Source organism: Acomys minous (assembly GCF_964271855.1).
Source record: "Acomys minous genome assembly, chromosome: 20".
Lineage (NCBI taxonomy): Eukaryota > Metazoa > Chordata > Mammalia > Rodentia > Muridae > Acomys > Acomys minous.
The window spans coordinates 24,411,937-24,435,349 of NC_140502.1; the positions used below are offsets into that span (position 1 = coordinate 24,411,937).

Genomic DNA, 23,413 nt, shown 5'->3' on the forward strand with positions numbered 1-23,413 from the left:
GTCCCTGACGTGGTCAGGTCAGGGCATGGCATGTGATAACCTTGCACGGGGCCTCTGTCACGCTGGGCCACACTGGGCCCTGTCCTCATTAGCGCTGACCGTCCAATAGGAGACAGGGAGACACCCGTCCCAGTGACAGCAGTGGCCTAGAATGGGCAGGGCCCAGCCCAACCTGCTAGTATAGGTGTGAACAAAATGCCACTGGCCACCACCACAGAGCCCCAAGCCCGGGAAGGAGACAGACACTGACAGGAGGAGGAGGAGGCAGGCAGTGAAGACACTGGTGACTGAAGTCTATATGCAGCCCCAAAGCCTGGCCTCGGGGCGGGTTCACAGGGAAGGCTCTGAAGAGGAAATACAAGATAGAAAAGATGCCCACGCCGAGCCAGGCATGGTAGTACACACCTGGAATCCGAGCGATTGGGAGATGGAGGCAGGAGGTTCGGAAGTTCAAGGGCCTCCTCAGCTACATGGGAGAGTTGACAGCCAGCCTGGCCTACATGAGGACCCGTCTAAAAAAAGGGAGGGGGGATGGGGGGGGCCCTCCAATATGGAGGCACTCCAGAGAGTGAGCTCAGGAAGGCCAGGCTGTGGTTTTTTTTTTTTTTGCGTTGGTCTCCCAAAGGGAAAGTTAAAAGTGTCTTCTGTGTTCCAGAAGCTTCTACGGGCCTTGCCCCTGAGCCTTGGGTTGAGGGACAGGTGAGCGAGGCTAAGACCTCAAGAGGCTGAGAGAAATGAACGTACAATGGAAGAATAGCCATGAGGTGACACGGGGGGTGGGGGTGGGTGGGGGAGGCGGAGCCAGAAATCTGCTGTGGGACCCTCCCCATGGCTGCATCTAAAGTCCACGTTGTGGCCCACAAGGCTCCTCCATGACCAGCCACTGCTCTGTCTCTTCCCCTCTCTCCATCACTGTTTCTATGACAGCCACAGCAGCCTCATGGTCTTCGCCCTTCCTGCGTCACCTGTGTCCTCTGTCGTCAACTTTAGTCTAAATGTCATAGTCTCCCTGGAAATGGACACTGTTTCCCCTTAACACCCCGCCCCCTGTCCCTCATCTCTTATCCCTGGTAAACTGGTTGCTATTCAAAGTCCTGCTTCCATGTCTGTGCTGCCAAAGGACAGGGGTCCATCTTGGTCCAGCCCGCATGATAGATGCTCAACCAACCATGTAGGAGATGCAAAAGGGAAGAAAGAGGAGAAGGAGGAGGAGGAAGAGGAGGAGAAGAAACCAAGAGGCACCTGGAGAAGAGAAAAGAAAAAGATCTCTGTGCTCCTGAGAGGCTTCTCAGCTTTGCCTTGCGGGAGGCGACAGAGAGAAGGCAGTGTTGGCTGGGAAACTGAGGCACAAAGGGGCATCGAGTGAGCAGCACATCTGGGCTAGCATCGCAGAATCCAGGCCAGGGCAGGATGACAGAGGCGGAAGTAATCTGCCTGCAAGTCCCCGTCACGACGGCTGGGCCCGCCTTGCTGATCCCAGCACACGGCACCCTTCAGGAGAGGGCAAAGGGACAGACAGCCCAAGAGGAAGTTTCATTCCGGGGAGCCACGGCTGTAAGCCTCTTTATTCTGAGGCCCATGAGTCCCCTGCCGTGTCAGAGCGATGCAGGAGGGCGGGCTATGTTGGCAGCGCAGCCCTGCTGGTGCCCACAAACCTGCCCTCCCTCTCCAACCAGCCTGGGCTCCCTCCTCTCCAGGAGGCAGGAGCTGTCTGGACCCTCTCAAGGCTGCACCCCCAGGCTTTTGGATGGTGAGAGAGTGGGGTCCTGCCCTGACTCCCCACCCAGGCCAAGATACTGCCTGGTCACAGCAGCAAAGTGTCTTCATCAGGGGAGCCCCCGGTCTTAGTGGTACGTCATCCGGCCAAGCAGAGGTCTAACCACCCAGACGTCGTCCACAATCTTGCCGTCCTGTGAAGGTCAGAAACAACAGACAGTGAGGAAGGAAAGCCTGGCCTGTGAGGCCAGCGGGGCCCGGGGTTCAAATCCAGTTGCCGCCTCTCAAGCTGGATGGCCTTGGGCGAGCTGCTACATCTCTCTGGGCCTCGGTCTCCCTCATTTCGAAAAGTCCAGATGAGGGCCGGGCGGTGGTGGTGCACGCCTTTCGTCCCAGCACTCGGGAGGCGGAGGAGGAGGGATCTGTGCCAGATCAGCCTAGGCTTCATAGGACCATGATGTCTCAACCTCCTGTCGAGGCAGTGCTAACTCGCTCTTTTTCTTTTTTCTTTTCTTTCTTTTTTCGTCAAACTCACAGAGATCCACCTGCCTCTGCCTCCATGAGTGTTGTGATTACAGGCGTGCGCCACCATGACTGGCATAACCTGCTATTTTTTCTTTCTTTCTTTCTTTCTTTTTTTTTTTTAAAGATTTATCTATTTATTTATTATGTATACAGTGCTCTGCCTGCATGTACCCCTGCAGGCCAGAAGAGGGCGCCAGATCACATTACAGATGGTTGTGAGCCACCATGTGGTTGCTGGGAATTGAACTTACGACCTATGGAAGAGCAGACTGTGCTCTTAACCTCCGAGCCGTCTCTCCAGGCCATAATCTGCTATTTCTAAGGGATGGGAGTTTTCATTCAGTTGTTAGGCTTTGGTTTTAGTTTTGAGATAGGATTTCATGTGATATGGCTGGCCTCAAGTCAGCATATAAGTGAGGGTGACTTTGAACGGCCCCTCTGCGCTCTTAGGTGCTGGCATGAGCCACCATTTATGCGCTGCTGTGATGAAACCCCAGGGCACCGTGTTTGCTACACTGAGTTGCATACACACTCATCTAGAACATGCCATCAGGAGCCTGTGCTGTACACAGTGTCCATCCTGCTCTAAGCGCATGTCACTCTTTTTCTTTTTTCTTTCTTTCTTTTTTCTTTTTTTTTTCTTTTTTTTTTTTTTTTTGATACAGGGTTTCTCCGTGTAGCCTTGGCTGTCCTGGACTCTCTCTGTAGACCAGGCTGGCCTCGAACTCACAGAGATCTGCCTGCCTCTGCCTCCCAAGTGCCGGGATTAAAGGCGTGCACCACAACTGCCCGCCCAGCTAAGCACATGTCTCTTTGCTCAGCTGCCATGTTATTTAGAGGGAACACAAACCAGGCGTTGTGGTGCACGCCTTTAATCCCAGCACTCAGGTGGCAGAGGCAGGAGGATCGCTGTGAGTTCGAGGCCAGCCTGGTCTACAAAGTGATTCCAGGACAGCCAAGGCTACACAGAGAAACCCTGTCTCGAAAAACAAACAAAAACAACAACAACATAAAGAAAGAAAGAAAAGAAAAAAGGAAAAAGAATAGAAGAATCACACCAAGGACAAGGCAATCTATCGCACGCCTGGACCACAGCAGTGCTCACAGGAGGCAGACGTAAACAGGGCTGCTACTCCTCAGGCCCACCCCACGTGCATCTGCCCCACTCCCATCAGCCACCTGGTCTTTAATACTTATCTGACCTCCCACTCCCAGGCTCTGTTCTCAGCGCGTTATGGGTGTTATTGCACGGCCACGTCACCCTGTGACTCAGAAGCTGTTGTTGACCCCATTTTACAGATATGAAACCGTGAAGAAGACCAAAGAGGTCAGAGAAGTTACTCAGGGTCTCGTGGCTGGTAGGAAGCACAGGCAGGATTTGAACCCAGGTTTCCAATTTTAGAGTGCTTTTTTTTTCTCTCACTCTCTCTCTCTTCTTCTTCTTCTTCTTCTTTTTTTTTTTTTTTGTTGTTGTTTTTTGAGACAGGGTTTCTCTTAGCCTTAACTGTCCTAGACTCAGTTTGTAGACCAGGCTGGCCTCGAACTCACAGCGATCTGCCTGCCTCTGCCTCTCAAGTAGTGGGATTAAAGGCATGCGCCACCACGTCCAGCTTCTCTCTCTCTCTCTCTTTTGGGCTCATGGTCACCCTAAATAGTCCTGCTGGCCTTCAAGCCTAGGTCCTGTGGCCTCAACCTCTCTTTATATTTTTATTTTATTTGGTTTGTTTTATTATTCTTTTTCAGAGCTGGGGATTGAACCTAGGGCCTCACACATGTTATGCTGGTGCTCAACCATTGAGCCCCTCACTGGGGGATTCTAGGCAGGGGCTCTACCACTGAGCCACACCCCCAGCCCCTCACTGGGGGATTCTAGGCAGGGGCTCTACCACTGAGCCACACCCCCAGCCCCTCACTGGGGGATTCTAGGCAGGGGCTCTACCACTGAGCCACACCCCAGCCCCTCCCTGGGGGATTCTAGGCAGGTGCTCTACCACTGAGCCACACCCCAGCCCCTCACTGGGGGATTCTAGGCAGTGGCTCTACCACTGAGCCACACCCCAGCCCCTCCCTGGGGGATTCTAGGCAGGGGCTCTACCACTGAGCCACGCCCCCAGCCTCTCACTGGGGGGTTCTAGGCAGGGGCTCTACCACTGAGCCACGCCCCCAGCCTCTCACTGGGGGATTCTAGGCAGGGGCTCTACCACTGAGCCACGCCCCCAGCCCCTCACTGGGGGATTCTAGGCAGGGGCTCTACCACTGAGCCACACCCCAGCCCCTCACTGGGGGATTCTAGGCAGGGGCTCTACCGCTGAGCCATGACCCCAGTTCCTCTGCCTCAGTCTCTCAAGTGATGAGGTTATAGCTATGTACCACCACACCCAGTTTATTGGTTTGTTTTGGTTTCTGTTTTCAAGAGAGGGTCTCTCTGTGTAGCCCTGGCAGTTGTGAACTTGCTTTGTAGACCAGGCTGGCCTTTAACTCAAAGACCTGCCCGCCTCTGTCTCTCAAATTCGGGGATTAAAGGCATGTGCTACTGGGACCAGCAGCTTGATTTACTTTTGAGTGCAAGGTTTTAAGCACTCAGCTCCCGTGTACCCTGGACCAAGCTGTGCAGTTTGTTACTCAGTAAACCGCCCCCCCGGACAGACCTGGTCGTCAGACACCTGCTGGATGTGCATGTGGGTGCCATTAAGGATGTGCAGCTGCGTGTACCCATACTCCATAAGCCGCCCCCCAGACAGACCTGGTCGTCAGACACCTGCTGGATGTGCATGTGGGTGCCATTAAGGATGTGCAGCTGCGTGTACCCATACTCCATAAGCCGCCCCCCAGACAGACCTGGTCGTCAGACACCTGCTGGATGTGCATGTGGGTGCCATTAAGGATGTGCAGCTGCGTGTACCCATACTCCATAAGCTGCCCCCCAGACAGACCTGGTCGTCAGACACCTGCTGGATGTGCATGTGGGTGCCATTAAGGATGTGCAGCTGCGTGTACCCATACTCCATAAGCTGCCCCCCAGACAGACCTGGTCGTCAGACACCTGCTGGATGTGCATGTGGGTGCCGTTAAGGATGTGCAGCCGCGTGTACCCATACTCCATAAGCTGCCCCCCAGACAGACCTGGTCGTCAGACACCTGCTGGATGTGCATGTGGGTGCCGTTAAGGATGTGCAGCCGCGTGTACCCATACTCCTTCACACGCACGGCGCTCCAGGGTTTGGGTTTCCTGACAAAGGGAGTCAGCAGCTCTTCACAGCCCTGCGGATGGTCAGACAGATGGTCAGGCAGATGGTCAGACAGATGGTCAGGCAAATGGCCAGGCAGATGGTCAGACAGATGGTCAGATGGATGGTCAGACAGATGGTCAGACGGATGGCCAGACAGATGGTCAGGCAGATGGTCAGACGGATGGCCAGGCAGATGGTCAGACAGATGGCCAGACAGATGGTCAGACAGATGGTCAGGCAGATGGTCAGACAGACACTCAGATAGATGGTCAGACAGAAGGTCAGATAGATGGTCAGATAGATGGTCAGACGGATGGCCAGGCAGATGGTCAGACAGATGGCCAGACAGATGGTCAGACAGATGGTCAGGCAGATGGTCAGACAGACACTCAGATAGATGGTCAGACAGAAGGTCAGATAGATGGTCAGATAGATGGTCAGACGGATGGTCAGGCGGATGGTCAGACAGATGGCCAGACAGAAGGTCAGACAGATGGCCAGACAGATGGCCAGACAGACAGATGGTCAGGCAGATGGTCAGACAGATGGCCAGACAGATGGGCAGTCAGACAGATGGTCAGATGGATGGCCAGGCAGATGGTCAGACAGATGGTCAGATGGATGATCAGACAGATGGCCAGGCAGATGGTCAGACAGATGGTCAGGCAGATGGTCACATGGTCAGACAGATGGTCAGACAAGCACCGGACACACAGGCAGTGGAAAACACGTCGGGCCAGGCCTGCGGCCTCCAAGAAATGTGAGTTACAGTTTGGCTAAGGACCTTCGGTACCAGAGCCAGGCATGGTGTGCATGCCTTTAATCCCAGCACTCAGGAGGCAGAGGCAGGAGGATCGCTGTGAGTCGGAGGCCAGCCTGGTCTACAAAGCGAGTCCAGAACAGCCAAGGCTACACAGAGAAACCTTCACCCGAAAAACAAAAACAAAAACAAAAAAACCCAAAAACTTTCAGTACCAGCAGTTGGCAGGCTGACACAAGAGGATCACCAAGTTCAAGGTCAGCCTGGTCTACACAGTTAGGGCCAGACCAGCCTGGATTATGGAGTGAGAGCCTGCCTCGAAAATGAACTGGGGACTCCCGAGACGGCCGAGCGGATAAAGGCGCCCGCTTCCGTGCCTAACAACGTGAGTTTGGTCCCTAGAACCTGCATGGTGAAGGGAGAAAACGGCTCTAGCACTCTGTCCTCTGACCTCCTCGTGTGAGCCCTGGCACATGTGCCTCCCCTACACAGAAATAAACACAGGAATAAACAACTTTTTTTAAAAAAGGGAAACAGGGCTGGGTTGCAGCTCAGCTGACAGAATGGTTGCCTAGCATGCACAATGCGCCAAATGTTATGGGTGCGCATGGTTTGAAATCCCAGCCCCTCGGAGGCAGAGGCAGGAGCATCAGAAGTTCAAGGCCAGGGCCTGGAAAGGTGGCTCAGTGGTTAAGGGCACTGGCTGCTCTTGCAGAGGACCTGGGTTTTTGTTCCCAACACACACACACACACACACACACACACACACACACACGGCGGCTCGCCACAGTCTTATAGAGGATCCACGCCCTATTCTGAACCCTTCAGGCATTGCATGCACATGCTCTGCATACATACATGCAGGCAGCAAAACATCCGTACATGTAAAATAAAATAAATTAAATTAATTTAAAAGCTCAAGGTCAATCTGAACTATATAGTAACTAGACATCAAGTATGAGACCAGCATGGACTGCATGAGCTGGTCTCAAGATTAATTAGTGAGAGAAAATAAAAACCAGTGCCTAGGGGAAAGAGGGTAATAAGGCGGGAAATCCCAGCAGAGAAAATGAGAAACTTTACAAAATTAAAAAAAAAAAAAAAGCATAGTTCTGCACCCTGCGTTAGGAGAAGTAATTAATTGTCAGGAGTGAAATGTCTGTTTCTTTTTTTCTGTTTTTTTGTTTTTTTTCAAGACAGGGTCTCTCTGTGTAGCCTTGACTGTCCTGGACTCGCTTTGTAGACCAGGCTGGCCTCGAACTCACAGTGATCCTCCTGCCTCTGCTTCCCGAGTGCTGGGATTACAGGCGTGCGCCACCATCGCCCGGCTTGAACGTCCACTTCTTTAGAGAGCTGTGGGCCCACAGAACATCACGGCAGATGACAGGCCGAGTCAGGAGGCAGGTGAGCTCTAGGTTAGCCTCGGCTACACAGCAGCACGTTGTCTCAGGAAAACCAAAGGCGAAGATACTAACAGAATTGGCCAAATAGAGCAAAAGCTTTGCAGGTGATGCTGACGCAGGCTGTTAAAACCCGTGGGCTGTGAAGAGTGGCCGTGGCCATTTATTTATTTTTTTTAAAGTGGGTGACACAATGATGGAGCTGTCTAGACAATTATTCCTTTGTGTGCAGAGAACACTTTTAAAAGGTCATGCAAGGGGCCTAAGACCGGCGGCTGGGGCGGTGGCTCTGTGGAAAAAAGACACTTGTCACGGAGCCTGAGGACCTGAGTCTGAGTCCAGACCCACAGGGTAGAAGGAGAGAAGCGAATCCTTCCTTTTGTCCTCCGAGCACCACACATGTGCTGTGACACGCGTGTTCATGGCGCCAACACACACAACAGTTACACTAAAGCAAAAATACTTTTTAAAAACGGATGTGGGGGGGTGGGGAAAGGGACGTGAGGGGCTGGAGAGGTGGCTCAGCGGTTAAGATCACTGGCTGCTCTTCCAGAGGTCCTGAGTTCAATTCCCAGCAACCACATGGTGGCTCACAGCCATCTATAGTGAGATCTGGCGCCCTCTTCTGGCCTGCAGTACATGCAGGCATAATGCTGTATACATAATAAGTAAATAAATATTTTTTTAAAAAGAGAGGAGAATACTTTTTTAAAAAGGGGATGTGAGCCGGGCATGGTGGTGCACACCTTTAATCCCAGCACTCGGGAGGCAGAGGCAGGCAGATTGCTGTGAGTTCAAGACCAGCCTGGTCTACAAAGTGAGTCCAGGATGGCCAAGGCTACACAGGGAAACCCTGTCTCAAAAAACCAAAAAAAAAAAAAAAAAAAAAAAAAAAAAAAAAAACCAAAAAAAAAAAAGGGGGTATGTGAGACTGAACACAAGACAAAGAAAAGGTGTGGGCTGTAGCTCCTCCTCCCCTCCTGCCCGCTGTGCTGTTTGCTTTTTGATCTGGATGGGTTTTCTTTGTTTTTGTTGTTTTGTTTTTGTTTTTGTTTTTTCAAGACAGGATTCCTCTGTGTAGCTCTGGCTGTCCTTGACTCCCTTTGTAGACCAGGCTGGCCATAAAATCACAGAGATCTGCCTGCCTCTGCCTCCTGAGTGCTGGGATTAAAGTCGTGCGCCACCACACCCGGCTGATCTGGATAGGTATTTTTTAAAAAACATTTTGTCTTTATTTATTATGTAGACAATGTTATGTCTGCACGTACACCTGCAGGCCAGAAGAGGGCGCCAGACCTCACTATAGATGGTTGTGAGCCACCATGTGGTTAAGACCTCAGGACCTTTGGAGGAGCAGTCAGTGCTCTTAACCTCTGAGCCACCTCTCCTGCCCGATCTGGATAGTTTTTAACTGTAGTTTTAATCATTTGTAAGAATCAGTTTAAAGCCTGGCCTAGTGGCCTTTAATCCCAGCACTTGGGAGGCAGAGGCAGGTGGATCCCTGTGAGTGGGAGGCAAGAGTGGTCTACAAATTGAGTTCCAGGACAGCCAAGGCTACATAGTGAGAACCTGTCTGTCTCAACAAACAAACAAATAAATAAATCATCTTTAAAAAAGGAGCCACCCCACTGGGGAGGCAGAGGCAGGTGGATCTCTGTGAGTTCAAGGCCAGCCTGGTCTATAAAGCGAGTCCAGGACAGCCAGGGCTACACAGAGAAACCCTGTCCCGAAAAACCAAAAAAAAAAAAAAAAAAAAAAAAGAAAGAAAGAAAGAAAAAAGAAAAAGAAAAAAAGAAAGAAAAGGAGCCCCCAGCCAGGCAAGGTTAGAGAGAGGAGAGGGTGAGGTAGAATGCTTAGGGCTTGGGCTAGCTTGGGCTTCATGGAGAGACCATGTCTTAAGAGGAAAAAGAGAATTTTACAGTAAACGAACCTAAAACCTAAAACACATTGCTTCCTTCCTTCCCTCCCTGCCCCCCTCCCCTTTTTTTCTTTCCTTCTTGTGTGTGTGTCTGTGGTCACAGCTGCCTGACGCCGGGGCTGGGAACTGAACTCTGGTCCTCTGCAGGGCAGCGGACACTCTTAACCGCTGAGCCTCTCTCCAGCGCATTGTTTGTGTTGGGTCTCATGTAAGTCCTTGGTGGTCTCAGATTTGCTATATAGCTAAGGATGGCCCTGATTTCCTTCCACTTCCTGAATGCAAGGGGCACAGACAGCCCATGGTGGTTGGCTTTGTTTCGTAGGGGCACAGGCAGCCCATGGTGGTTGGCTTTGTTTCCTGGTTTTGGTTTATTATTATCAACATCATTATTATTATTACTATTACTATTATTTACATTTTAGTGTGTGTGTGTGTGTGTGTGATATTCTCTTCCCACGTGTGGGTCAGGGGACTTGAACTCAGATCATCAGGTGTGGCATCGAGTAGAGTTACTCACAGAGACGTCTATCTCTGGTCCTGTTTAGCTTTTTTGAGATAAGGCCTCACACTGCAGCCCCGGCTGGTCTGGAATTCACTGTGTGGCACTGAACTCAGGGCAGTCCTCTGGCTTCCAGCCTCCTGAGCGCGCCACCACACGGAGGCTTCCAAGCACTGTTGTTTCTCCATCTTGTTTGCTACCCTAGCCTAGGTCCCCCCCCTACCCCCCCTCCGCCTGTCTGATGGGCACGCCATCGGCGACACCTCCCACCCACCCCCCACCCCTCCCCCGCCACCCCCACCCCCACTGTCTCCCGGCTCAGGACGCAATGGCGGTTGCCTCAGTTCCCCTGCCTGTCTGATGGGCATGCCATCAGCGGCACCCCCTCCCCACCTCACTGCCCCCCCCCCCCCCGCTCACTCCCCCACCCTCACCCCACCCCGGTCTCCCGGCTCAGGACGCAATGGCGGTTGCTGTCACCGGTCTTGCGCACGCTTCCCGCTCGCTCACCGCAGATCCTGTGATGATGTGGACCGGGCCTCGAGGGTTGGTATAGGGCTGTTCCAGGCTGCCGTTAGACACCTGGAGAAAAGGACAAAGTGGCTGGTGGGTGACAGCCCCAGGGGAGGGTCTGACCTCGCGAACACCATCAGCCTTTTGGGCCGCACCTGGTAGTTGTAAATGGGCCACAGTCGTTCGTAGGAGTGCTCGTGAGCCCAGAACTCCAGATCCACACCTGGACGGAACACAGTGAGTGATGATGGTCAGGCTCTTGGGTGCAGAGAGATGGGGTGGGTGGGGGATGGGAGTGGGGGATGGGGGTGGAGGGGTGCAGGGTGGGGGGCGGGGTGGGGAGGTAAGGAGTGGGGGGTGGGGTGGACGGATGGGGCGAGGAGGTAGGGGGTAAGTGGTAGGGGTGGGGGAGGGTGGGGAGGTGGGGGAGTGAGGGGGTGGGGGTGGGGAGGTGGGGGAGTGAGGGGGTGGGGTGGGGAGGTGGGGGAGTGAGGGGGTGGGGGTGGGGAGGTGGGGGAGTGAGGGGTGGGGGGTGGGGTGGGGGTGAGAGGTAGGGAGGTAAGGGGTGGGGAGGTGGGGGAGTGAGGGGGTGGGGGTGGGGTGGGGAGGGAGGGGGTGGGAGGGATGGGGGGTTGGGGGAGGGATAGGGTGGGAGGGATGGGGGAGGGAGTAGGGAGGTGGGGGTTGGTGAGGTGGGGGTTGGTGAGGTGGGGGGATGGGAGGGTTGGGGCAGTGGGAAGAGGTGGGAGTGGGAGGGGTGGGGGATGGTAGAGATGGAAGGAGGGGGTAGGGGGCAGGGAAGGGGTGCTCCCCCAGGGTCACTCACCGTATTTATGGAAAAGATCCTCTAGGCCAAACAACTTGCCATGGAGGCCTTTGCGGACCTGGTGAGCCGAGCAGAGTGGTGAGGATAAAGCTTCAGCCCGTCCGCGCCCCCCCACCCACCGAGTCTCACTGCCACCCGGGAAGGGGCCTCACCCTGCTCTCGTGCCTCGTGCAGTCATCCAGATCCGCATTGGAACAGTACATCGGCCGGTGGCCCATCGTGATGATCCACGGCCGGGCCTCCCGGTTCTTATTGGCTTTCTAGAGAAAGGGGCCAGAGTGAGGGAGAGCACCAGGGCGAGAGACCGGGGCCGGTGCACGGAGGGGAGAGACCGGGGCCCGTGCACGGGGGCGAGAGACCGGGGCCCGGCTCGCGCCTTACCTGGAGGTCATTCTCCAGCCAACGGTACTGCCTCTCCACCAGGTGACGGCCGTAGTGCAGGAAGAAGTACACCTCAGTGGAGAAGGAGATGATATGGGCGGGGCCCAGGTCCCAGCTGCAGGGGCCAAAGGGCAAGGGTCAGAGACTGGGAGGACCGCCCAGCCTTCAGGGTAGCCGGTCCAATCCCCCAGCGCCCACCGCATTACCTGTACCACAAGCCTTCATTGTCTCCCGGCATGCTAAAGCGAGCCTTGTAGTTAGAGAAATTGCTGGAGGGGGCGGGCGAGGGGGGAGAGGAATTATAATGAGCAAGGGGTAAGGGCCTATTTGCGGTAGCCCTTCCTTTTTTTTTTTTTTTTTTTTTGGAGACAGGGTTTCTCTGTGTAGCCTTTGCTGCCCTGGACTCGCTTTGTAGACCAGGCTGGCCTCGAACTTACAGAGCTCCGCCTGTCTCTGCCTCCCAGAGTGCTGGGATTAAAGGCGAGCGAGCACTACCACATATCAAGTGTGGCTCCCAGCCCACCCACTTTCTCCCCCCTACCCTGCTACCCCTACCCTTTCTCCCCTCCCCCCCCCCCCCCCCCCGCACCCCGCACTTCCAATGAGCCGCGGCATCATGAGGTACTTAAGAGTCTGTCTAACATGGACACAGCCTGCTTCACTCTTCTGGCCTTTGTGCACACCCGCAGTCGCAGTGCACACCCGCAGTGCACACCCGCAGTGCACACCTGCAGCCCCCACACTCACTAGCGTTGCTCGTGGTTCCCAGGGCACGTCATGTACGGCAGGCTGGCAGCCACCGGTTCGATGAGCCGCATGAATCTGTCCCCGACGCGAGCATTATCCTGGTCCATGTTGTAGGCAAAGTCTCCTGGGGGCGGGGAGTGGAGGGTGGGGGGCGTAGTAAGGAATGGGAGAGAGTGAGGGCCAAGCTCTGCTCTCTGTAGGATCGAGACCTAGTGGGCCCTGCTCCCTACGTCATAGCCCCTCCTAGCCCACCTCTGCATCTCCTTCCCTCCCAGAACAACACAGCTGGGTCTTAGTTCGATGATGACATTGCTAGGCAAACTTTTTGTTTTTTAATTGCTAGAGATTGAACCCAGGTCTTCTGAATGCTAAGCAACTGGGGTGTTCCACACTCCCAGCCCCTCACTGGGGGATTCTAGGCAGGGGCTCTACCACTGAGCCACACTCCCAGCCCCTCACTGGGGATTCTAGGCAGGGGCTCTACCACTGAGCCACACCCCAGCCCCTCACTGAGGGATTCTAGGCAGGGGCTCTACCACTGAGCCACACCCCAGGCCCTCACTGGGGGATTCTAGGCAGGGGCTCTACCACTGAGCCACACCCCAGCCCCTCACTGGGGGATTCTAGGCAGGGGCTCTACCACTGAGCCACACCCCAGCCCCTCACTGGGGGATTCTAGGCAGGGGCTCTACCACTGAGCCACACCCCAGCCCCTCACTAGGGGATTCTAGGCAGGGGCTCTACCACTGAGCCACACCCCAGCCCCTCACTGAGGGATTCTAGGCAGGGGCTCTACCACTGAGCCATGCCCCCAGCCCCTCACTGGGGGATTCTAGGCAGGGGCTCTACCACTGAGCCACACCCCAGCCCCTCACTGGGGGATTCTAGGCAGGGGCTCTACCACTGAGCCACACCTCCAGCCTCTCACTGGGGCATTCTAGGCAGGGGCTCTACCACTGAGCCACACCCCAGCCCCTCACTGGGGGATTCTAGGCAGGGGCTCTACCACTGAGCCACACCTCCAGCCTCCTCACTGGGGCATTCTAGGCAGGGGCTCTACCACTGAGCCACGCCCCCAGCCCCTCACTGGGGGATTCTAGGCAGGGGCTCTACCACTGAGCCACACCCCAGCCCCTCACTGGGAGATTCTAGGCAGGGGCTCTACCACTGAGCCACACTCCAGCCCTTCACTGGGGGATTCTAGGCAGGGGCTCTAACACTGAGCCACGTCCCCAGCCCCTCACTGGGGGATTCTAGGTAGGGGCTCTACCACTGAGCCACGCTCCCCAGCCCCTCACTGGGGGATTCCAGGCAGGGGCTCTACCACTGAGCCACGCCCCCAGCCCTTCACTGGGGGATTCTAGGCAGGGGCTCTAACACTGAGCCACGTCCCCAGCCCCTCACTGGGGGATTCTAGGCAAGGGCTCTACCACTGAGCCACACCCCATCCCCTCACTGGGGGATTCTAGGTAGGGGCTCTACCACTGAGCCACGTCCCCAGCCCCTCACTGGGGTATTCTAGGCAGGGGCTCTACCACTGAGCCACACTCCAGCCCTTCACTGGGGGATTCTAGTCAGGGGCTCTAACACTGAGCCACGTCCCCAGCCCCTCACTGGGGGATTCTAGGCAGGGGCTCTACCACTGAGCCACACCCTAGCCCCTCACTGGGGGATTCTAGGCAGGGGCTCTACCACTGAGCCACACCCCAGCTCCTCACCGGGGGATTCTAGGCAGGGGCTCTACCACTGAGCCACACCCCAGCCCCTCACTGGGGGATTCTAGGCAGAGGCTCTACCACTGAGCCACACCCTATCCCCTCACTGGGGGATTCTAGGCAGGGGCTCTACCACTGAGCCACACCCCTGCCCCTCACTGGGGGATTCTAGGCAGGGTCTCTACCACCGAGTCATTCCCACATCCTTGGGGGTGGGGGGTGTTTTGTTTCGTTTTCGAAACAAGGTCACACTAAACCATCCAGTCTGGCTTTCAATTCTGGACAACTCTCCTGCCTCATTCAGCCTCTCTGCTCCTGGATTACAAACAAGTGCTACCATGCCCATTCATCCTAATCTATCATAACATTTCTGTGTATTCTGAACGAGCCTTACCTCTAATAAAAATAGTAATGATGGTGAGAAGTAGGAAACCGAAGCCCCATGCCTTCAGAACCACCCCAGCCCCAGCCCATCCTAGCACCGGACTGATGGGTACCCAGTCCACCAGCTTCCAGGCGCACCCTCGCCGGTGCCTCACCCACATGGAGCACGGCATCAAACATGCCCTGATGAACGTCCCTCCGCAGCCTGGGCAGGGCCTTCGGGTTGTCAGCCCCCATGTCCCCAAACACAGCCAGGCGAGGGCTCCAATGAGTCCCTTTCTTCAAGGCTGTGAAACGAAACCTCCGGCTCCAGCCCTGGGAGCTGCCACAACGGTAAACTGAGGGAAGAAGAAAAACAGACCTCTGTGAGCTGGGGAGGAGGGGCCACGGCCTTTCCACAGGCTCCACCCTCAGGTCGCTGGAGATGGAGGAAAACTTCCGGCATCACAGACGCCATTACTATTATTATCATTAGCGACAACTTCTCAGGTAGCCCAGAGTAGTCTTCAAACGTCTTTTCTCTCTCTCTCTCTCTCTCTCTCTCTCTCTCTCTCTCTCTCTCTCTCTCTCTCTCTCTCTCTCTCTCTCTCTCTCTCTCTCTCTCTCTCTCTCTCTCTCTCTCCTTCCTGAGACAAGGTTTCTCTGTGTAGCCCTGGCTGTCCCAGGCTGGCCTCGAACTCACACCGATCCGCCTGTCTCTGCCTCCCGAGTGCTGGGATTAAATGCGTGCGCCACCACGCGCTCAGCTCTAATCTCCACCTTTCTATGTAGCAGGATGACTTGGGATCTTCGAATCTTCCTGCCTCCTCCCAAATGCTGGGATCACAGGCCTGGGTGGTTATACCCAGTCAAGGGTCTCACAGCCTAGGGTCTCACTCAGTCCTGTGAGCCGCCATCCCAGCCTCAACGGCAGGTCTCCCTCCCGCCCACTCCCCGCCCCTCTCACCATACTGGGCACCCGGCACCAGCTTCTGCAGTGTCACGCGGTGGATATAGAGCTTGCGCCGTAGGACTCCCCCATCCACGAAGGTGCTGGTGGTGCCGTGGGCACGAAAGGAGAGTGGCCCTGACAGCTGCGTGCCGAACTGCACCTCGGACCGGGCTGGCGCCCACGTGATCCAGGTCACGGTCATGGAGCCTGGCTCACCTGGGGGGAGAGAGGAATCAGAGAAGGGGACTGAGCAAGGCACCCAGGAGGAGTCCGGTAACACTTAACAGGTGCCGTTTAGCCCAGCCGCTCTGCTAGTTCCATGCTGGCTCCCCTTGGGAGTGGCTTTGCCTCCCCGAGCCTCAGTTTCCCCCGTATGTGAAACGGAACAGGGCTAGCCGTCTTACAAGGTTGTGAGGTAGCAAGGATGTAAAAAATACAATTGGCAGGTTGCACCCGGGGCGCCAGGTCCTGGAATTCAACCAATGGGAGCTGAAAATACTCAGGAGAGAACCGGGCATGGTGGCGCACGCCTTTAATCCCAGCACTTGGGAGGCAGAGGCAGGCGGATCACTGTGAGTTCGAAGCCAGCCTGGTCTACAAAGGGAGTCCAGGACAACCAAGGCTACACAGAGAAACCCTGTCTCGAAGAAGAAGGAGGAGGAGGAGGAGGAGGAGGAGGAGGAGGAGGAGGAGAAAAAGAAAGAAAATACTCAGGAGAGAAAAGAGTAATAATCAAAGGCTCAGTTCTTATGACCTGAGCTCCATCCCTAAGACCTACATGGCTTCCAAAAGGTGTGCTCTGAGCTGGGCAATTTGTTGTTGTTGTTTCGAGGCAGGGTCTCTCTGTGTAGCCCTGGCTGTCCTGGACTCACTTTGTAGACCAGGCTGGCCTCGAACTCACAGCTATCTGCCTCTGCTGGGATTAAAGGGATAAAGTCATGCACCACCATGTTCTGCCTGAGCTGGGCAATTTTTAATCCTAAGAGGAAAGGAGATTTCTGTGGGTTGATGCCAGACTGGCCTAAATAGGGAACTGCAGGCCACCCAGGGCTACCAAGTGAGACCTTGTCTAAAAGCAAAAGCCTTTGACCCCCCATATGTGTACTCCTGGCATGGGTGTGCCTTCCTCGCATACGAACAAACTAAGAAATGACTTTATAAGAACATTCGGGAGTTGGAGAGATGGCCCAGTGGTTAAGAGCACTGGCTGTTCTTCCAGAGGACCTGGGTTCAGTTCCCAGCACCCACAGGATAGCCAGACCACAGCCATCTGTAACTCCAGTTCCTGGGTATCTGATGCCCTCTTCTGGTCTCTGGGGGTTCTGCATGTACATGGTTCACAGATATGCATAGAGTCAAAACACCCATAAAATGACAAAAATACATTTTAAGGGTATGTGGCTCAGCTTGTAGAGTGGCTGCCCAGCACACACAAAGCTCTGGGTCCAGCACTCAGGATACTGAAGCAGAAGAGTTGGAAAAAACCCAGGCCAGCCTGGACTACCTAACAAATTCTGAGCTAAGCTGGGTGTCATAGCAAGGCTCTGTTAACAGACTAGCAGGGGACGGGAGAGATGGCTCAGTGGTTAGCAGCAATGGCTGCTCTTCCAAAGGTCCTGAGTTCAATTCCCAGCAACCACATGGTGGCTCACAACTTTCTGTAATGGGATCTGATTCCTTCTTCTGGTGTGCATGAAAACAGAACGCTCAGACACATTAAATAAAAACATAAATAAACAAATAACTATTTCAACACAAACAAACACGGAGCAGAGAGCAATTCACACATAGGCCCACTCCTGTGTGTGATTTATTTATTTTTTTAAGATTTCTTTATTTATTATGTATACAATATCCTGCCTGCAAGCCAGAAGAGGGCGCCAGATCTCACTATAGATGGTTGTGAGCCACCATGTGGTTGCTGGGAATTGAACTCAGAACATCTGGAAGAGCAGCCAGTGCTCTTCACCTCTGAGCCGTCTCTCCAGCCCACCTGTGTGTGATTATATTCATCTATGGTGTAGCTCATGTTACTGTAAAGAACCTTAAAGAAACAAACTCTCTCTCTCTCTCTCTCTCTCTCTCTCTCTCTCTCTCTCTCTCTCTCCCCTCTCTCTCTCTCTCTCTCTCTCTCTCTGTCTCTCTCTCTCACACACACACACACGTGCACACATGCACATGCAAGAACATGTACATGCACATATGTCTGTGCACACACGTGTGCATGTATGTACACACACACACTCATGAATACACACACATAGCCCAAAAGGCATAAAATCAGGAGAAGGGACATATCGGAGGAGGAGGGCGACCAGTGGCGGTGAGGCTAGACCAAGAGAGGGTGAGCAGTGGGTGAGTGTGAGCCAAGTGCATTATGTACATACACAAAAGGTCACTATGGGGCTGGAGAGATGGCTCAACGGTTAAGAGCACTGTCTGTTCTTCCAGAGGTCCTGAGTTCAATTCCCAGCGACCACATGGTGGCTCACAGCCATCTATAGTGAGATCTGGCGCCCTCTTCTGGCCTGCAGGTGTACATGCAGGCAGAGCACTGTATACATGATAATAAATAATAAATCTTTTAAAAAAACAACCATCTATAATGTGATCTAAAGCCCTATAATGGATCTAATGCTCCATTGTATATGGAGCACTCATATACAATAAATAAATAATCTTTTAAAAAACAAAACAAAATGTCATTGTGAGCTGTGCAGTGGTGGTGCACGCCTCTAACCCCAGCACCTGGGAGGCAGACAGGTGGATCTTTAAGCTCAAGGCCAGCCTGGTCTACAGAGTGAGTTCCAGGGCAGCCGAGGCTACACAGAGAAACCCTGTCTCAAAAAAAAAATAGACAAATAAAAATTTAAAAACAAATTGGGCGTGGTGGCACACGCCTTTAATCCTAGCACTCAGGAGGCAGAGGCAGGCGGATCGCTGTGAGTTCGAGGCCAGCCTGGTCTGCAAAGTGAGTCCAGGACAGCCAGGGATACACAGAGAAACCCTGTCTCAACAACAACAACAACAAAAAACCCAAACAAACAAAGAACCATTGCAATACAGTAGCTACCTTCAAGTACTTTGTGTTGAGCACTGAGTCATGGAGAGGTGACCTACACTGTGCTGGCTGGCAGGTCTGTGCAAACACTATGGGCCTGTGCCTTTGTGTGGCAGTGCCTGGAGCTCCTTCTGGCTTGGCATCCAGAGAATGCCCTGGCAGCCATCTTTGGTGACTAGGAGGGACGACCTCAGGCACAGGACAATGCCTGACACAGTGAAGATTAAGGGCTGAGTCAATGTCCCTATTTTTCTCCCTCGCCTATGCTGGCCTGCAGCTAACATTACTCATGCGTGACATCACTGAGAGAGCCACACACATATCCAGAGGCCAGCTAGGTGGGAAGGAGGAGGAGGCCAGAGGCCAGATGGAGGGCAGGAGAGGCTGTGAAGCTCACCCTGTCTGCAGGGAGGGATGCGCAGGGTCTCAAGCTGTACCACCCCCCCCCCCGCCCCCGTTAGCTCGGAACTTGTAGTGTTGCCCAGAGTAGCCTTGAGCCTGCAGCAGCCCTCCTACCTCAGCTGGGATAGTAGGACTGAGTTACCATGCCTGGCTCTAGAGCAAATCTTTACGCAGTGGTTTTTTTTTTTTTATATCACAGGTCAGGCTCTGTATGACAGCCTCTAATTCTCCTCTCTTTCTTTCTTTCTTCTTCTTTTTCTTCTTCTTCTTCCTCTTCTTCCTCTTCTTTTTCTTCTTCCTCTTCCTCTTCCTCCTCCTCCTCCTCCTCCTCCTCCTCAAGATAAAGTTTCTCTGTGCAGCCCTGGCTGTCCTGGACTCCGCTTTGTAGACCAGGCTGGCCTTGAACCCACAGCGATCCGCCTGCCTCTGCTTCCCAAGTGCTGGGACTACAGGCGTGCGCCACCACACCCAGCTTCTTCCCCTTCTTGACAGGCTCTCCCTTTATAACCCTCACTGGCCTAAAACTTGTTAGGAAGACTAGGCTGGTTTTAAATTAAAACTCCGCCTTCGCCTACTCTGTGCTAGGTTAAAGGTGTGAACGCTCACACACAGCTTCCCTCTCTGTCTCTCTCTCTCTCTGCACCTTCCCCCCTCTCTGTCTCTCTGTCTCTCTGTCTCTGTCTCTGTCTCTGTCTCTGTCTCTGTCTCTCTCTCTCTCTCTCCTTTTGCAAACATAGATTTTATTGAAAAGTGAACGACCTCCCAAGACTAAGAGGAATATACCCTTTAGAGTCTCAAATCAAGAAAGAAGCAACCCAGTCAAGGCTCTAAAAATACCAGGTGGAGCTGGGCGCAGTGGCGCACGCCTGTAATCCCAGCACTCCGTGAGTTCGAGGCCAGCCTGGTCTACAGAGCAAGTTCCAAGACAGCCAAGGCTACACAGAGAAACCCTGTCTCAAACAACCAAAGCTCAACGACTCAAAATGCTGGCCGTGAAGTAAGGACTTGAGTTCAATCCCAGGAGCCCTCGGTGGAAGGAGAGAAACCAGCTCTTACAAGTTGTCCTCTGGTCACCACACACCATATAATCCTCCTTCACACACACACGCAATAAACAAAGAAAATGTCACATGGAGCCAGGGATAGTGAGGACGCCTGCAACTCCACGAGTTCAATACCAGCCCAGGCCACATAGTGAGTTCCAGGCCAGCTGTTTCTAAACACCAAACACAACAACAACAACACGTTTTAAAAAAAAAATACCAAGTAATGCTGTAACAATAAGGACATAAATTCTTCTACCAGGAATATGAAAGTACAGGCCAACTTAGCAAGGCGTGGTGGAGCGCGTCTGCGAACCAAGACTCGGGAGACAGGCAGGAGGGTGGCAGGTTTGAGGCCAGGCCAGGAGAAATAGAGAGAGCCTGACAGAGAAGGAAGAGGAAGGAAAGGGGGCGGTGGGCAGGGGGGAGGGGAGGAGGGAGGGGAGCAGGGAGGGGAGGAGGGAGGGGAGGAGGGAGGGAGCTACACATAAGCTGGTCATGGTGGTGCGCATTGCAATCCATCCACTTGGAAAACTGAGGCACAGTCATCATGAGTGTCAGAGACAAAAAGTATACAGTCATGGCTGGGCGTGGTGGCGCACGCCTTTAATCCCAGCACTCAGGGAGGGCAGAGGCAGGTGGATCGCTGTGAGTTCGAGGCCAGCCTGGTCTAGAAAGTGAGTCCAGGACAGCCAAGGCTACACAGAGAAACCCTGTCTCGACAAAAAAAAAAAAAAAAAAAAAAAAAAAAAAAAAAAAAAAAACCAAAATTATACAGTCAGCTACCCTAAGGATACGGGATACAGATCTATGGAGGCTGCCGCTCACACGCACAACGGGAACACGGAAAGGACGCCCAGGGAGCTGAAAGGGTAGCTACCCAGGGCTGGGTGTGGTGAGGATGGGGAATGGGACTGAACACAACAGCGAGAGCCGACACTTCTCCAGTTGGCTTTTTGTATAAATCCATCTTCCAGGAGTATATTATACTCTGTCTCTCTCTCTCTCTGTCTCTCTCTCTCTCTCAGACACACACACACACACACCTAAAATGAAAAAAAAACCTAAGGCTAAAGACACGCACGGCTCAGTGGTTAAGAACACTGTGAACAGCAATAAGCAGTGATCGCACTGGATTTTCACCCAGAGGATGAAAGAAATAGTCACAAATCCACGGTGAAGAGGAATCACTGACTAAGTGAATGAATGAAGGAGGCAGGAGGGCGGGATGGCTCTTCCTACCACAGACACTTCCATTAGATGGAAAGGAACAGCTGGGGGCGTGGCTCAATGGTAGAGGCCCTGCCTAGAATCCCCAGTGAGGGGCTGGGGATGTGGCTCAGTGGTAGAGCCCCTGCCTAGAATTCCCCAGTGAGGGGCTGGGGCGTGGCTCAGTGGTAGAGCCCCTGCCTAGAATCCCCCAGTGAGGGGCTGGGGTGTGGCTCAGTGGTAGAGCCCCTGCCTAGAATCCCCCAGTGAGGGGCTGGGGTGTGGCTCAGTGGTAGAGCCCCTGCCTAGATTCCCCAGTGAGGGGCTGGGGTGTGGTTCAGTGGTAGAGCCCCTGCCTAGAATCCCCCAGTGAGGAGCTGGGGGTGTGGCTCAGTGGTAGAGTCCCTGCCCAGAATCCCCCAGTGAGGGGCTGGGGTGTGGCTCAGTGGTAGAGTCCCCTGCCCAGAATCCCCCAGTGAGGGGCTGGGGTGTGGCTCAGTGGTAGAGCCCCTGCCTAGAATCCCCCAGTGAGGAGCTGGGGGTGTGGCTCAGTGGTAGAGCCCCTGCCTAGAATCCCCCAGTGAGGGGCTGGGGTGTGGCTCAGTGGTAGAGCCCCTGCCTAGAATCCCCCAGTGAGGGGCAGGGGGCGTGGCTCAGTGGTAGAGCCCCTGCCTAGAATCCCCCAGTGAGGGGCTGGGGTGTGGCTCAGTGGTAGAGCCCCTGCCTAGAGTCCCCCAGTGAGGGGCTGGGGTCATGCATATTTAAAAACATATATATGTATATATATATATATATATATATATATATATATATATATATATATATATATATATATGTAAAGAGGGAATAAGAAAACTTACAAGTCTCAGGCTAGCACACCACGGAAAATCACTGCAGTCAGGAGCCATTGAAAACTAGTGGGTGACAATTTGTGGAGACAACTGCACTGTCTTGTGCAGTCTCTCCATGAGCTTTTCCTTAGCTCCAAAGACTTCACAGTGGAGAGACCCAGCAGGCACCGGTTTAAACAGCCAATGAACTAGGCTCAGCAGCACAGTAAGGCATGTCTACCACACAGACCCTCTGGTACCCTATGTGGAGAGAGACACAAAGCCACAACTACAATCTTCTTTCCCCAGATACAATCTTACTACTAACCTGAAACAATAGCAAAGAGGCATAAAAGAGTGGCTGTTTTCAGAAATAACTGACCAACACTCAGAAAATACAAAGGTCACTAAAGAAGATAAAAACTCAAGTGCTGGGTGTGGCAGCAGATTCCCCTGAGGTCCCGGCATTTGGGAAACGGAGGCAGGGAGATGTCTAGTTTGGGGCTAGCCTGGGCTATAGAGATCCACACAAAGGAGCCGCAGCCCCTAAAGCCAAGGTAAGATCCCGGGCTACAACTGAAATCAGTGGTGACCCTGAGTAAGGTCTGAGTAAGGTCTGCAGTTTCACCAGAACTGTACCAGTGTCCGCTGCCTGCCTTTGCTTTAGTCTGATTTTGGTCTGTTCTGTTAGGGTTAGGGTCTTACTCAGTAGCCGTGGGGGCCCCCCCCCCCCCGAACTCAGAGCGACGCCACGGCTGTTTTAGTGTGTGTTTCAGTGCAGCTGGGTTGATGTCATGCGCCTAAGCTCAGCAGGCCTGCCTCCCTCAGCTTCCGGACTAGCTGGGATCACAGGTGCATATGGCCATTTTCTGGCTCCAATTCCTCCTTTTCTTCCTTTCTTTGTTGAGCTGGGGAGTGAGTCCTGAGCTCTATATCTTTTTTGGGGGGGGGGCCTTTTGAGACAGGGTTTCTCTGTGTAGCCTTGGCTGTCCCGAACTCGCTTTGTAGACCAGGCTAGCCCCGGAAATCACAGCGCTCCACCTGCCTCTGCCTCCCGAGTGCTGAGATTAAATACTATTATTTTTCAAATTATTTTTGAGACAATGCCCAGGCTGGCCTCCCTCTTGTCTCAGCCTTCATAGTGCTGAGATTGCAGGCACGCGCAAACAGCCCAGGTGGCTTTGCCGCCAAAGGACTCGGTCTAGAGGTCTCCACTACTTCAAAGCTAAAAGCTTTAAAATGTTTCGCCAACAAGAAACCACCAGAGGCTACATTTTGATGTAATTTCAAAGGAGCCACGATTATCACAAACTGCATCGCTTC

General features: G+C 53.7%; 1 protein-coding gene and 2 long non-coding RNA genes across 3 annotated transcripts in view; 1 reads left to right on the top strand and 2 right to left on the bottom strand.

Annotated features, from left to right (window-relative positions):
* Positions 1-23,413, bottom strand: part of LOC311591182 — a 129,139-nt gene that overhangs the window by 49,812 nt on the left and 55,914 nt on the right. The gene's annotated exons all lie outside the window — the stretch shown is intronic.
* The window catches only part of ACP7 (acid phosphatase 7, tartrate resistant (putative)), a 26,152-nt gene continuing 2,800 nt past the window's right edge, over positions 62-23,413 (bottom strand). The window contains exons 3-13 of the mRNA XM_084770554.1: positions 15,561-15,761; positions 14,770-14,952; positions 12,516-12,639; positions 11,975-12,037; positions 11,769-11,883; positions 11,540-11,647; positions 11,388-11,445; positions 10,717-10,784; positions 10,559-10,630; positions 5,365-5,502; positions 62-1,910 (exon numbers count right to left, since the gene is read on the bottom strand). Coding sequence (XP_084626680.1) covers positions 1,845-1,910; positions 5,365-5,502; positions 10,559-10,630; positions 10,717-10,784; positions 11,388-11,445; positions 11,540-11,647; positions 11,769-11,883; positions 11,975-12,037; positions 12,516-12,639; positions 14,770-14,952; positions 15,561-15,761 — 1,196 coding nt within the window. The 3' untranslated portion in view covers positions 62-1,844. The remainder of the gene's footprint in view (positions 1,911-5,364; positions 5,503-10,558; positions 10,631-10,716; positions 10,785-11,387; positions 11,446-11,539; positions 11,648-11,768; positions 11,884-11,974; positions 12,038-12,515; positions 12,640-14,769; positions 14,953-15,560; positions 15,762-23,413) is intronic.
* Positions 5,510-8,312, top strand: LOC311591186. Its single transcript, XR_014777028.1, has 2 exons — positions 5,510-5,775; positions 5,956-8,312. It is a non-coding gene; the product is annotated as an uncharacterized lncRNA (long non-coding RNA).